The sequence below is a fragment of the Schistocerca piceifrons genome, chromosome 3 (genome assembly GCF_021461385.2).
Source record: "Schistocerca piceifrons isolate TAMUIC-IGC-003096 chromosome 3, iqSchPice1.1, whole genome shotgun sequence".
Lineage (NCBI taxonomy): Eukaryota > Metazoa > Arthropoda > Insecta > Orthoptera > Acrididae > Schistocerca > Schistocerca piceifrons.
Window position 1 is genome coordinate 33,013,116 of NC_060140.1, and position 16,967 is coordinate 33,030,082.

Here is a 16,967-nt window from a genome sequence, read left to right on the forward strand (position 1 = left end):
GCTCGGTGTGCCATCGATAATTAGAAAGTTTGGTAGCACTGGCTTGATTGGTGGGAATGAGTGCTAAAAAAGTGTGGCGAGATACAATCTCTCTTTTTCTAGCACTTTTTCCTTTTGTGTGAAAAGGCTAAGACTGCTTCTAAACATTTTTAATGGTGGAGCATACAGGTTAGTAGCAAAAATGTGTAAGCAAGGCACAAGGTATGAAAAAGAAACGAGATGTGTGATTGAAAAAGAATATTCTAGGAAGTTCTAAAATTTTCTACAAGTGTTTTATAACAAAAAAACTAATTCTTGTACAGTCTCAAGCAAGATCACAAAGAAACAAGGTGGTATGGAGAAATGAAATGGGAGCAGAAAGAGAAAGAGGACTCGTGTAGGAGTACAATGAATAAGAGATTGAAGTTAAAAGAACATGAAGATATTAGGGAAGAGAAATAATAAAAACATTTCAAGGAAATTGAGAAGCAGAAAAAAGCAGTAATTGCAAAGTGGAACTTACAGGGTCCCATTATGAGCCCACAAAAGGATACAAATGGCTCTGAGCACCATGGGACTTAGCATCTGAGGTCATCACTCCCCTAGAACTTAGAACTTCTTAAACCTACATAACCTAAGGACATCATACACATCCATGCCTGATGCAGGATTCAAACCAGCGATCGCGCGGTTCCAGACTAAACCGCCTAGAACCGCTCGCCCACAGCAGCCGGTGAAAGGATACGTCATCAAAAAAAATATGTGCCTACTGCGGCACAGATAAATTCTAGGGGGAAACTGCAGGTATAACTGGCACAGTCAGACCGGTAACAGTTCAAGCTTCACTAACAGAATTATTGTCTTTTATTACTGTAAAGAGGCCAGAATCAGTATACTTTCTACAAATTGTGTACTGTTACAACACATGCTCCCACATGCAATCCTTTGGAGCTACATTTAAACACAACAAAGGTACTTTGAAACCAGTTTTGAAGGTCAGAGGACAAATTTCTCATTGAGTGAGCTGGCTACTGCTAATGCAAACTTTCTATAAGCATATTTTGAGAGTTATGAACAACTCTAAGAGGACTTACAATGTATACTCCATAATAACATTGACTGGGCAATAAGTTACTGACTTTTCTGGAACATACTATCAATGACTACTTTGAGATCATCATTCGGGCCAACAAAGGACCCAGCAATGAGAACAAACAAAGGTTTCATGTACCTTGCGTTGCCAAAGTTTTAATTGTTATTGTTGACAACAAATACAGGCAGCTTGATATCATTCTTCATATCTGAAATAGTACACCGCAACACTCTGTTGAAACACATCATAGTAGTATCCACAGATATTTATGCAGCATCCAACATGTATGTCTAAGCAGGGATAACAAAACAAAACAAAACTAACACTGATGCACTTCTACAATGATTGATCAAACTATAGTTAGAAACAACGAATACAATTACATCTTGAATTATTGCCAGTTGTTGCGGCAACTGTTGTGGCTATTCATTGCTGATATGTATGTCAAACCATGGACCACTGGCCTTGCTGTTGGTGAGGAGGATCGCATGCCTTTGCGATACAGATAGCCATACCTTAGGTGCAACCACAATGGAGGGGTATCTGTTGAGAGGCCAGACAAATGTATAGTTCCTGAAGAGGGGCAGCAGCCTTTTCAGTAGTTGCAGGGGCAACAGTCTGGATGATTGACTGATCTGGCCTTGTAACACTAACCAAAACAGCCTTGCGAACGGCTGAAGGCAAGGGGAAACTACAGCTGTAATTTTCAGTAGTTGCAGGGGCAACAGTCTGGATGATTGACTGATCTGGCCTTGTAACACTAACCAAAACAGCCTTGCGAACGGCTGAAGGCAAGGGGAAACTACAGCTGTAATTTTTCCCAAAGGCATGCAACTTTACTGTATGGTTAAATGATGATGGCGTCTGTTGTAATGGCGCCCGGAACGGTCACGGGGTAGTAGTGACGGAAATGCGGCGGGACCCGCGAACAATAACACAACAGGAGAGGACGGACACGACCAATGGAGGACCTTACGACACAACAAGAACAGACAACAGAGTAACAAACCAAACAAGACAAGCACGTCCACTGGAATAGAAACACAAATGTCAATATGCAGTCTGAGGCAATATGTCCTGAGACACACACGATGTTAGATTGCGGGCTGAGTGCGACGCAGGCGCTTTAGTATGCTATCAGGGGTGTCGCTATTGGTTGCTGGGACCACATGTTCCACTGTGGCGCCCTCACATTAAAAGCGGGCCAGGAGGCCACAGCTTACGGCGCTATTGTGCAGAGACCTGTAGGGGTCTTCGACGTCCATGACGTCTGGTGCAGATTCAAATTCCGCGGCGCGCGGTACCAGAGCGTCCTCTTGGATAAAATATTCTGGAGGTAAAATAGTCCCCCATTCGGATCTCCTGGAGGGGAATACTCAGGAGGACGTCGTTATCAGGAGAAAGAAAACTGGCACTCTACGGATCTGAGTGTGGAATGTCGGATCCCTTAATCAGGCAGGTAGGTTAGAAAATTTAAAAAGGGAAATGGATAGGTTGAAGTTAGATATAGCGGGAATTAGTGAAGTTCGGTGGCAGGAGGAACAAGACTTCTGGTCAGGTGAAAACAGGGTTATAAATACAAAATCAAATAGGGGTAATGCTGAAGTAGGTTTAATAAGGAATAAAAAAATAGGGGTGTGGGTAAGCATTATTGTAGCCAAGACAGACATGAAGCCCACTACTACCACAGTAGTACAAGTTTACATGCCAACTAGCTCTGCAAGAAATTATTCAGATAGTGAAGGGAGGCGAAAATTTAATAGTCATGGGTGACTGGAATTTGATAGTAGGAAAAGGAAGAGAAGGAAACACAGTAGGTGAATATGGAATGGGGGTAAGAAATGAAAGAGGAAGCTGCCTCGTAGAATTTTGCACAGAGCATAACTTAATCATAGCTAACATTTGGTTCAAGAATCATGAAAGAAGGTCGTATACAGGGAAGAGGCCTGGAGACACTGGAAGATTTCAGGTAGATTATATAATGGTAAGACAGAGATTTAGGAACCAGACTTTTAATTGTAAGACATTTCCAGGGGCAGATGTGGACTCTGACCACAATCTATTGGTTATGAAGTGTAGATTAAAATTGAAGAAACTGCAAAAAGGTGGGAATTTAAGGAGATGGGACCTAGATACACTGACAGAACCCGAGGTCGTAAAGAGTTTCTGGGAGAGCATAAGGAACGATAGACAGGAATAGGGGAAAGAAATAAAGCAGAAGAAAAATGGGTAGCTTTGAGAGATGAAATAGTGAAGGCAGCAGAGGATCAAGTAGGTAAAAAGACGAGGGCTAGTAGAAATCCTTGGATAACACAAGAAATATTGAATTTAATTGATAAAGGTGAAAATATAAAAATGCAGTAAATGAAACAGACAAAAAGGAATACAAACGACTCAAAAAATGAGATCGACAGGAAGTGCAAAAGGGCTAAGCAGGGGTGGCTAGAGGACAAATGTAAGGATGTAGAGGCATATCTCGCTAGGGGTAAGATAGATACTGCCCACAGGAAAATTAAAGAGACCTTTGGAGAAAAGAGAACCACTTGTATGAATGTTAAGAGCTCAGACAGAAAGGTGGAAGGAGTATATAGAGCACCTATACAAGGGCGATGTACTTGAGGACAATATTATGGAAATGGAGGAGGATGTAGATGAAGATGACACAGCACTGAAAGACCTAAGTCAAAACAAGGCCCCGGGAGTAGACAACATCCCATTAGAACTACTGATAGCCTTGGGAGAGCCAATCCTGACAAAACTCTACCATCTGGTGAGCAAGATGTATGAGACAGGTGAAATACCCTTAGACTTCAAGAAGAATATAATAATTCCAATCCCAAAGAAAGTAAGTGTTGACAGATGTGAAATTCCAATCCCAAAGAAAGCAAGTGTTGACAGATGTGAAATTCCAATCCCAAAGAAAGCAAGTGTTGACCGATGTGAAAATTACTGAACTATCAGATTAATAAGTCACGGCTGCAAAATACTAACGCCCTTCATTACAGACGAATGGAAAAACTGGTAGAAGCCGGCCTCGGGGAAGATCAGTTTGGATTCTGTAGAAATAATGGAGCACATGAGGCAATACTGACCTTACGACTTATCTTAGAAGATAGATTAAGGAAAGGCAAACCTACGTTTCTAGCATTTGTAGACTTAGAGAAAGCTTTTGAAAATGTTGACTGGAATACTCTCTTTCAAATTCTGAAGGTGGTAGGGGTAAAATACAGGGAGTGAAAGGCTATTTACAATTTGTACAGAAAACAGATGGCAGTTGTAAGAGTCGAGGGACATGAAAGGGAATCAGTGGTTGGGAAGGGAGTGACACAGCGCTGTAGCCTCTCCCCGGTGTTATTCAATCTGTATATTGAGCATGCAGTAAAGGAAACAAAAGAAAAATTCAGAGTAGATATTAAAATCCATGGAGAAGAAATAAAAACTTTTGAGGTTCTTCGATGACATTGTAATTCTGTCAGAGACAGCAAAGAGCTTGGAAGAGCAGTTGAACAGAAAGGACACTGTCTTGAAAGGAAGATATAAGATGAACATCAACAAAAGCAAAATGAGGATAAAGGAATGTAGTCGAATTAAGTCGGATGATGCTGAGGGAATTAGATTAGGAAATGAGACACTTAAAGTAGTAAATGAGATTTGCTATTTGGGGAGCAAATTAACTGATGATGGTCGAAGAAGAGAGGATATAAAATGTAGACTGGCAATGGCAAGGAAAGCATTTCTGAAGAAGAGAAATTTGTTGACATCGAATATAGATTTAAGTGTCAGGAAGTTGTTTCTGAAAGTATTTATATTGAGTGTAGCCATGTATGGAAGTGAAACGTGGACGGTAAATAGTTTAGACAAAAATAGAATAGAAGCTTTCGAAATGTGGTGCTACAGAAGGATGCTGAAGATTAGTTGGGTAGATGACATAACTAACGAGGAGGTATTGAATAGAATTGAGGAGAAGAGGAGTTTGTGGCAAAACTTGACAAGATGAAGGGACTGGTTGGTAGTACATGTTCTGAGGCCTCAAAGGATCACAAATTTAGTATTGGATGACAGCATAGAGGGTAAAAATCATAGAGGGAGACCAAGAGATGAATACACTAAGCATATTGAGAAGGATGTAGGTTGCGATAGGTACTGGGGGATGAAGCAGCTTGCACAGGATAGAGTTGCATGGAGAGCTGCATCATACCAGTCTCTGGACTGAAGACAACAACAACAACGACAACAACAACAACAACAACATGTCAAAACTGAGTTGGAATGGTTACCATCTAACCACCATAATCAACGAAATTTTATCTGGATAAATATATCAATTTAAGACACACAATAAAGGGAGATGGCAATGACAATGACATCAATCCCCTCGTCAGCAATGTTCTCCAGAAGCTCACATCTGATGCATGAGTCTTCACTCGCTGCAATAACATACACCAGAAAATATGGTCTGCCCAACGTATTCATAATGTTTACATGCAAGTCTTCTTGACCACAAATTAAAGAATAAAATCACTGACTAATATGGCATTACTGCCAGAGTTTTTCATCAAAAACAAATTGAATTTACTGAAGTGCTCATCAAAAATAAAACAGTCTGTGGTGCCATCTTTGGGATGTATTTGATTGAGTTGTAAAATTTATGACTGCCACATTAGCACTTCCTGATTCGGCTTCAAAAATGCAGCCTAATCAAATAGGTATCATCATAAAGGCTGAATTTTGGAAGTCGTACAAAGATGCTGAACTCTGCACAATAATGTAACTCAAACTGGTGAAGATGGCTATCAAAAATATATGCGCCAAAATCACCCGAAAAGAGTGGATTTATGGCAAAGATCAGAAAAAGAGGCCACCAATAAATCAGAATTGAGAATAAATAGCTTTCTCTGTACGAGTCACACCTTTCCCATACAGATATAAAATATCCATTACATGAGTGTGCATGTATATGAACTAGGATAGTAACATTGACATTTTTACACTGACAAGAGGGGACACGCATGGTGGAACAGTAATGTCTCAAATGAGTCATTACAATAACAGCAATGAAGCAGCTCAGTGAATTTCAAGTTTCCAAATATGCGATTGTCATCCAGCTGTTATCCACTTAACTGTCCACTTGAAATATGGGCAACGTGTGAATTTGACCAAGTAAACTGCAGAAGGAGTTTCGATGGAAGCACCAGCACAGGAGACTTTGACTGCCTTCTTCAATTTGTGTCAAGATAATCTCTTAAAAAGATTTTATTTTGAACAGAAACTACTTCACACAGGGGGTCTCGAAGAAACAAATTCTACAAACAAAAATGTGGAACGTCAGTGCAAAGTATGCAATATTGAGATGGATAGTTCTATTTGTGCTTACTGCTTCATACAATTTGTGGTACAAGATGTTTCGAGGACATAAGAACTGCCAGTTTCTACATTTGTGAAACATTTATGGAAGCATGTCAGTGACTAGATCCATTGGAGAATGACAACCATTGCAAGAGGACAGGAAACTATCATCCTGCCCTGAAATGAGAGAAATCCTACCCAAGATCCTTACAACCCGCCCTAAAGTGGTGCTCCATTACCCACCCAACAGCCACCACCGAAATGTGGCCAACAGCTTGGTAGACTACCCTGTGGCACAGTATGCAGCTGAACATAACATCCTTGATTTCAATGGCTGCTTTACAACCTAGGCCATCTGGCTCCTCCCTTACAACACATTCTCTGCTTCCGAAATTATCCCAGCGTCAACCTACAGTAACCTACTGTCCTCACATCCTCCCCTCTGTCCTATCACCTCCTCCCTATTCACACCCTCTCATCCTCATGGTGTGCCGCCCTCTTCTAACACACCTGCCCATTTCTCCTGCCCCTGTTCCTCTCTCTTCCCACTCCTCCCCCCTCCAAATCTCCCTGCCTCACAGAACTGTGATGCAGCCTCGGCATTCTTCCATCTTGTCCTTGCACACTCTGCCAGACACTGCTTTTCTCTTCCCCTGCCTGTGTTCCGCTCTCCTCCACCTTCTCTGTCCCACTCCAGATTGCTACTCTCATTCAAAGTGACAGCATTCCATTCGGAGTTGCCAGAGTTGGTGGTCACGTGTGCGTGAGCTATGCTCGTTTGTGTGAATCTATGTCTGCTTTCTGTTTTGTAGAAGGCTTTGGCTGAAAGCTAAATGTGTAACAGTCTTTTTATTGTGCCTGTCTCCAATTCAATGTGCTATCCTTATGGTGAGTAGCAATCTATCCTTTTTTCCTACTATTGTTGATTTCCTAATCCGGAGCTTTAGCGTTTAATTTGACTACATTTCATTACCCATGTTTTGCTTTTGTTGATTTTCAGTTTACAGAGTCTTTTCCAGACACTTTTCCATTACACTCAACTATTACTTCAAATCCTTTGCTATCTCTGATATAATTAAAATGTTATGAACAAAACTCTTAACTTTTTATTTCTTCTCCCTGAACTTTAATTGCCTTTCCAAATTTACCTTTGGTTTCTTCACTATTTGTTCAACGAACAGATTGAATAACATCAGGGAAATTATACAATCACATCTCACTCCCTTCTCAACTACTGCTTCTGTTTTCATGTCCTTTGGCTCTTATAACTAATCCGATTTCTGTACACATTGTAGATAAGCTATTGCTCCCTATATTTTATCCCTACCACTAGTAATCGCATCACTCTTTTAAATGCATGACTTATTAAACTGTTAGGTCAGTAACATTCTCGCCTGAAAACATCTGCCTTCTTTAGTATTGGAATTATTACACTGCAGTAATTTCTGAAACCCTTTTACTTATTGCATTCATCCAGACCCTTTAACCAAGGACCTCGTTGATGTGAGGTTATTGCATGCCTCAGCAATATACAGGGTGTTACAAAAAGGTACGGCCAAACTTTCAGGAAACATTCCTCACACACAAAGAAAGAAAATATGTTATGTGGGCATGTGCCCAGAAACGCTTACTTTCCATGTCAGAGCTCATTTTATTACTTCTCTTCAAATCACATTAATCATGGAATGGAAACACACAGCAACAGAACGTACCTGAGTGACTTCAAACACTTTGTTACAGGAAATGTTCAAAATGTCCTCCGTTAGTGAGGATACATGCATCCACCCTCCGTCGCATGGAATCCCTGATGCGCTAATGCAGCCCTGGAGAATGGCGTATTGTATCACAGCCATCTCCAATACGAGCACGAAGAGTCTCTACATTTGGTACCGGGGTTGCATAGACAAGAGCTTTCAAATGCCCCCATAAATGAAAGTCAAAAGGGTTGAGGTCAGGAGGGCATGGAGGCCATGGAATTGGTCCGCCTCTACCAATCCATCGGTCACTGAATCTGTTGTTGAGAAGCGTACGAACACTTCGACTGAAATGTGCAGGAGCTCCATTGTGCATGAACTACATGTTGTGTCGTACTGGTAAAGGCACATGTTCTAGCAGCACAGGTAGAGTATCCCGTATGAAATCATGATAACGTGCTCCATTGAGTGTAGGTGGAAGAACATGGGGCCCAATCAAGACATCACCAACAATGCCTGCCCAAACGTTCACAGAAAATCTGTGTTGATGACACGATTGCACAATTGCATGCGCATTCTCGTCAGCCCACACATGTTGGTTGTGAAAATTTACAATTTGACCACGTTGGAATGAAGCCTCATCCATAAAGAGAACATTTGCACTGAAATGAGGATTGACACATTGTTGGATGAACTATTCGCAGAAGTGTGCCTGTGGAGGCCAATCAGCTGCTGATAGTGCCTGCACACGCTGTACATAGTATGGAAACAACTGGTTCTCCCATAGCACTCTCCATACAGTGACGTGGTCAACATTACCTTGTACAGCAGCAACTTCTCTGACGCTGACATTAGGGTTATCGTCAACTGCACGAAGAATTGCCTCATCCATTGCAGGTGTCCTCGTCGTTCTAGGTCTTCCTCAGTCGCGAGTCATAGGCTGGAATGTTCTGTGCGCCCTAAGATGCCGATCAATTGCTTCGAACGTCTTCCTGTCGAGACACCTTCGTTCTGGAAATCTGTCTCGATACAAATGTACAGCGCCACGGCTATTGCCCCGTGCTAATCCATACATCAAATGGGCATCTGCCAACTCTGCATTTGTTAATATTGCACTGACTGCAAAACCACGTTTGTGATGAACACTAACCTGTTGATGCTACGTACTGATGTGCTTGATGTTAGTACTGTAGAGCAATGAGTCGCATGTCAACACAAGCACCGAAGTCAACATTACCTTGCTTCAATTGGGCCAACTGGTGATGAATCGAGGTAGTACAGTACATACTGACGAAGCTAAAATGAGCTCTAACATGGAAATTAAGCGTTTCCGGACACATGTCCACATAACATCTTTTCTTTATTTGGGTGTGTGAGGAATGTTTCCTGACAGTTTGGCCGTACCTTTTTGTAACACCCTGTAGATAACCGTATCAAAGGTGCAAACCACAACTGATGGGTATTTGCAGAGTACCCAAACTGTCTCATGGTTTCTAAACAGGGCAGAAGTCTTCAATAGTTGCAGCACCACAATCTGGATGAATGACTCATCTGGACTTGTAAATAATCATCTTGGGGTTGAAGCTCTTTTGTCTGTGTTTGCTTTAACAATACATATGTTTTTGGATGGGTCCACCTTTAGCTAAACACATTGCTTTTCATCCCAAACATGTTTCATTGCTGTTGCAGCATCATCAGTGGGCTTTTATGGCTTACCACATGGTAAAAAGTCATAAAATAAAAGCCCACTGATGATGATGCTGCAACTGCAGTGACACATGTTTAGGATAAAAACAAAATTGTGTTTTGCTACAGGTGGACCCCATACATAAACATATGTATGGCCTTGTAAAATTAGTCAACATGACTTCACTATGTTGGTACAACAAACAACTAAAATTAAGGGGAAAACAATACTTGTTATATTTCCCAAGCACCATCAGCGCTACTGCATAGCTTAATGATGAAGACACCCTCTTTGGTAAAATAGTACCCCATTTGGATCACTGAGTGGAAAGTATTCAGCAGGATGTCTTCAGGAAAAACAAAACTGGCATTCTATGGGTCAGCACAAAATCAAGTAGGAGCAATAATGTAATATGTCTAAGAATGAATAGGAAAACACAAATACACATAAGCTTTTATGAATAGCATAGTGAACATACTATCATTACCAAAAGAAACACAAAAAGTCAGTTTCTGCCCCAGTAGTACACGTTCATATGATTAGTACCTCCACACATGACGAAGAGATTGAAAATATGTATGGGGTGATAGGAGAAATTAAAAATTCGATAGTAAGAAAAGGAAAACAAGGAAAAACAATATGAGAACATGAACTGGGGGGAAAGGAACCATATGAGAAGCTGCCTCGTAGAATTTTGCACCGAGTGTAATTTAGTAATTGCTAACACTTGGCTTAAGAATCAAGGACATCTGTAGACGTCAGAGGGTTTCAGGTAGATTATACAATGCTAAGAGAGAAATTTCAAAATTTGACTTCAAACTGAAAAACATTTCCAGCTACAATGTGGATTCTGAGCACAACCTATTGGTTTTGAGTTGCAGGTTATAACTTAAGAAATTGCACAGAGGTCACAAATTCAGGAGATGGTACCCGGACAAATTGAAAGAGCCAGAGGTTGTTGAGAATTTCAAAGGCAGCATTATGCAATGGGTGACTGAAATGGGAAAGGAATGAAATACAAGAGGAATGGATAGTTTTGAAAGATGAAATAATAAAGGCAATTGAGGATGAAATAGGCAAAACGACAAGGCCTACTAGAAACCTGACAACACATGAAATATGAGGGTTGCCTAGAAAATAATATGTATAAAAACAAAGATGAGGTGACTTACCGAACGAAAGCGCTGGCAGGTAGATAGACACACAAACAAACACAAACATACACACAGAATTCAAGCTTTCGCAACAAACTGTTGCCTCATCAGGAAAGAGGGAAGGAGAGGGGAAGACGAAAGGAAGTGGGTTTTAAGGGAGAGGGTAAGGAGTCATTCCAATCCCGGGAGCGGAAAGACTTACCTTAGGGGGAAAAGAGGACAGGTATACACTCGCACACACGCACATATCCATCCACACATACAGACACAAGCAATATATATATGAAAACAAAGATGAGGTGACTTACCGAACGAAAGCGCTGGCAGGTCGATAGACACACAAACAAACACAAACATACACACAAAATTCAAGCTTTCGCAACAAACTGTTGCCTCATCAGGAAAGAGGGAAGGAGAGGGGAAGACGAAAGGAAGTGGGTTTTAAGGGAGAGGGTAAGGAGTCATTCCAATCCCGGGAGCGGAAAGACTTACCTTAGGGGGAAAAAAAGGACAGGTATACACTCGCACACACGCACATATCCATCCACACATACAGACACAAGCAGACATATTTATACGTATGTGTGGATGGATATGTGCGTGTGTGGGAGTGTGTACCTGTCCTTTTTTCCCCCTAAGGTAAGTCTTTCCGCTCCCGGGATTGGAATGACTCCTTACCCTCTCCCTTAAAACCCACTTCCTTTCGTCTTCCCCTCTCCTTCCCTCTTTCCTGATGAGGCAACAGTTTGTTGCGAAAGCTTGAATTTTGTGTGTATGTTTGTGTTTGTTTGTGTGTCTATCGACCTGCCAGCGCTTTCGTTCGGTAAGTCACCTCATCTTTGTTTTTATATATAATTTTTCCCACGTGGAATGTTTCCTTCTATTATAATGACACACACACACACACACACACACACACACACACACACACACACACACATATATATACAAAGATGATGTGACTTACCAAATGAAAGTGCTGGCAGGTCGACAGACACACAAACAAACACAAACATACACACAAAATTCAAGCTTTCGCAACAAACCTGATGAGGCAGCAGTTTGTTGCGAAAGCTTGAATTTTGTGTGTAGGTTTGTGTTTGTTTGTGTGTTTGTCGACCTGCCAGCACTTTCATTTGGTAAGTCACATCATCTTTGTTTTTAGATATATTTTTCCTACGTGGAATGTTTCCCTCTATTATATCTCAGCTGAAAACAATACCACGAACACAAAACGTTACATATGTATTATTTGAAGTCTTCTAAGTGACTGTGCCAAGTTTCCGTCACTTCCGACAGATAGCGTAGCTGCGGGACAGTTTCAAAATGGCGTCTGCACATGATGCACATTACAAGCAACGTGCAGTCATTGAATTTCTCATTCAAGAGAAATAAAAGTTATGTATATGATTGCCCTTGCATTTTCATAGTTTATGTATGACATATGTACATAATAGCCATCAAAATACTTGCCATAGACTTGTTCAATGTCCAAAAAAATTATCTGAATTTTGTACTATTGTTAGCTGCTAAAGTAACTGATGACAAGTTTTCTTTTCTTTGTGCATGTCTATAAAATACTCAATGCCTCTGCTTTTTTGGTGAGTGGTTTTTTTTAATTTCCTACAGCAAATATATAAAAGGGCTACACAGAGAATATGAACCTCATGCCAGTATTACAGAATAAGACAATAAGGTGAGAAAGAAAAATTTGACAGAATACTGAAAGACCTAGGTCAAAATATGATCCCTGGAATAGAGGCTATTCCTTCAGATTTGTTGTGACCACTGAGAGAGAGAGCCACTTGAAGTGCAAGCTATATGAGACACACAAAACATCCTCAGACTTCAAGGCAAATGTAATAATTCCATTTCCAAAAAGGCAGATGTTGACAGACGTGGTAATTACCGAATGATAAGTTTAGTGAAACATAGTAGCAAAATACAGACAAAAATTATTTAAGGAAACTTGTATAAGCCTGGCAGTATCTTGTATGTCTCAGATATTTTGCATACCAGGTGAAATAGTTTTGTCATGCACTGTTCTCAATAATTCCCAGGGAATGTCATCTACTCCAGGCATATTGTATCAACGTAGGTCTTTCAGTGTTCTGTTGGAATCCTCTTGCAATTTAATATCATTTCATCTTCATCTACTTCCTCTTCCTTTTCTATAATATTGTCATCAAATTTGTTTCTACTGTATGGACCCTCTACATATTCCTTCCTCCTTTCAGTTTCCATTTTGCACTTTCTGTCAGTATCGTATTTTGAACACCAGTATTCCCACTTGCTTGCTCCATTATTATATTTTATCCTTTTGTGAATTTCGAAGAAGGAGGAAGGTAAGGAAGCCACAGATTCAGACACGTTTTCTAGTTCAATCTGGCTAATGATGCCTCTTGTGCAACTCCACAATATGTATAGTCTTTCATTTCCATACTGTTGTGAAGCTCAAAACACATGGACTGGATCTTATAACAGAACTGATACATGTAAAGATGTATTAGAAAGGGGGAAGAGAGTGAATCAGACAAAAATGTTACTTTACATTTTTGCACTTTATTTAATGTTTTCAGATTCACGAGCAAGAAAGGACGCAAAAACTTGTAATAATGATTACAATTGTCCTCCTTGCATGAAAGCATGTAAATGATGTGTTCTCCACTAGTAATATTCAAAAGCTATATTCCAATAAACGACTCTACTGATGAGTGCATTGTAACAAGCATGCAATAACAACACACCAATAACTAATTTTATGAAAAGCGTAGTTGCTACTCACCATACAACAGAGATGCTATGTCGCAGATAAAATAAATAAATTAAAAACAACAGAGACAGAGAGAGAGAGAGAGAGCTTTGACCAACTAGAAGCGCACTTTCTGACAGTCTTTTTGTGTGCCTATCTGTGATTCAGCTACTACCCTTTTCACAATACTGTTACATTCCATCATGCATTTTCCACTGTTTCATGGATAATTTTCTGGCTTATACAGAATTAGACCCATTTATTGACTCACAAAGCAAATGGAGGCAGTAAGATTTTCCTAATTTTTTTCTGTCTGGTACAAAACTTCAATTAACATTATCTTTCACACCAGTCACAAAAATCTGTAAAAGCCCTTTGAACAGACAGTGGCAGCACATGTCAGGTGGTATCAGCAGCACTCACCTCCACATATTTGTTCAGCATTTGATGACTGTGCCAGCCTTCGGGAGAGAGCCAGAGGGGAAGCCGTGAGTGGGGAATCACCCTGAGACCGTCGCCCAGTCAGTGGCGACCGTCGCTCCAGGCTGTCAGTCGACTGTGACTGCATCGCAGCTCCAGCTGCCAGCTGTGATGAGGCAGGCTCCAGAAGCCCAGAAATTGCTTTTGGTAACGGTGAGCTACAGACATACACAACAGGATAAAGTTGTACTTCCATGACTATTGACATGTGACATTGAATAATGAAACTAAGATATCTATGTAATAATACTGAACAATCTGAGAATGATTTATACATGGAAAAGAACTTAATAACAGCAGTGGGAAGATAAGCAGCACCTGTTAACTACATTTTTCTATCCTATTCAAGAATAACTGTGCCACTTTTTACAACAGGAGGCTTATGAAATAAATCAAGACACCAACTAGCTGTGGCTGTTAAATTTTCACAATGTTCACTGTGAATCGTATTTACGAAATTCTTTGAGCTTTGGGGTCTTAGTCCTGATAATTTAAAATATTGCTAATAATATGCTCACCCAATAGTAACTTACCTGTTAAAGCAAAATGTATAATAAACTCCCAAAAATTTAGTAAAGTGTGAGCAGGACTGGTGCACAGAGGATTCCATAAAAAGCTAATTGTGAATACATTATACAGGTCAACCATCCAGGGAATTGAGAATCTCAACACTTTTCCCTGTTATACATATTGATACTGCGAAGATATTTGACCAGGGAATTCCAAGACCGAATCAAAATCTCTACAGCAGTTTGTCAGACTAACCCATACATACAAAAAGAAGCAAGCGGGGGACTTAAAAGTTAATATAAGTAGAGACAATAGATTTAATACAACCACCTTTACTTACTAAAATATGACTACAGCTCACATTTTATGTTTGAATGAAGTAATGTCTGTCTGTTATGGTTTTGACGGATGATGAATGCAATGTATGTTCGAATGGCAAAAGATATTTTATACATGATAGAATTACATTTTATCAAGTTTCAGATCTTTTACTTTTCTTGCACTGTAAAACCCTGTGCCTTTCCAAATTTCATGATTATAGCTCAACAGGACATATCCTACAGGTTTTGATGAGTGAGTTTTGAAGTATCAATATATGTGACACAAATGGCCAACCTTTTTGATTGCACTGATTCAGAAGCTTAAAACCTTCAGATGTCCAACAGACCATGACCTCAGTGCACTGGCATAAGCTGGTGTCAGCACACCGTGTGGCACAGAGGTTGTGAGAAGATCGATGGAGACCAACGACAGACTCGTAGGAAACATACCGCCAACACCTCTCGACCCCAGTATTTAGATCACCACTGTGAACTGGAGGGCCAATCTGTCGCATCCAGTGAATTCCAGTGTGTCATCAGTGGCAGCCCAGTGGGAGTCACAGAGGCAGTTAGCTCCTCCGCTAGCACATAGTGACGAGAATAGAGTACAAAGCAGATCTGTACTTCACCAGCAGTGAGGTTAATGTGGACTATTACAGAGAGCTTGTACCACAACGACTATCTTGAGATTTCTTCTTGTGTTCTTGCATATATTCCAAGAGGGGAGCCACAGAACTAATCAAATTTCTCTTTTCAAAGGCTTTGCTTGCTTTTTTTGACATATTTATGAAAACCATGTCTACCCCACCCCCTCCACCCCCCGCCCCTGCACCTCAGCTGCAGATGGCCAATGTGATACATCTAACACAAGTTTTTCAATTTTTCAGTTTCAGAACCAACAAATTGTTGCTTTGCTGATGACAGTACTGATAGTACAACCAATTTCTGGTTGCACAAGTCGCATCAGCCACACAAAAACACCCAACCAAACAACAAGCCCAACAACTGCCGCTAACCAGCATACTGATGTTCCGGCAATTTAACAACACAGAAGAAGAATGACTAGAATACCTGACAGTTTGAGCACATTGTGAAGTTCTTTGAGTTCAAGGTACTTTAAAGCTACAATACTTTCTTTCAACTGTGGGGTCCCCAGTGTTCAGGTTAAAACAAAAACTATTCCCAACTGTGTCTCCATACGAACTCAGTTATGATGAAGTAATCGCTGCATTAACCAAGTACTATGACTGCCAAGTCCAAGTGGCTGCAACCAGGTATCAGTTCTTCCACTTGCGGAAAAAGCCGGAACCGACGAACAGTCAGTGGTACACAGAATTAACGGATATCACTAGCAAGGGTAAATTTAAGTGTAGATGTGGCAACTTTTACAGTGACTTACTGAATAGGGATGCTATAATATTCAATGTCTCAGATAATAGAATACGGAAACAGATCTTAAAATAATCTGACCCATCACTTCCTCAAGTGTTGTAAATCTTAGAGCAATACGATTGCCATAGCAGCCAATAAGTTTGACCAGGCCCCAATTTCTCAGGTTGAGTCGCCCCTTTCTCGTGACTGCCCCAAGAAGCCACATCATCGAACGCATACACAGCTGCGTGGATAGCCACATAGACATGTAAACAAGCCAGTAACTTACTAAAGTCTTGCCCAAGATGTTTTGCTCGTCATAAAAGACAGGACTGCCATCACGTAATGCAATGTGTTACAAGTGTGGAAAAGAAGGCCATGTCCGAGGAGTTTGTTTGCTAGGGCACAGAAATGCTAATTTTGTCCACTCTCAGAAAAAACATGCAGTGACCATTGTGTTTTCCAGATCTACAATAGGTTCTGACAAAAGTAAGATTAAGGTTGTGCCTCATTCTTGTCCCAGTGCTCTGCAACGATGTTCTAACAAACTATTTGTCTCATTATGAATTGCTAGCCATTGT

At 40.6% G+C, this 16,967-nt stretch overlaps 1 protein-coding gene across 1 annotated transcript in view; it reads right to left on the reverse strand.

Moving 5' to 3' along the window:
• Positions 1–16,967, reverse strand: part of LOC124789771 (F-actin-uncapping protein LRRC16A) — a 524,837-nt gene that overhangs the window by 66,054 nt on the left and 441,816 nt on the right. Inside the window, 1 exon segment of the mRNA XM_047257233.1 lies at positions 14,129–14,343. Within this exon segment, the coding sequence (XP_047113189.1) occupies positions 14,129–14,343 (215 nt within the window).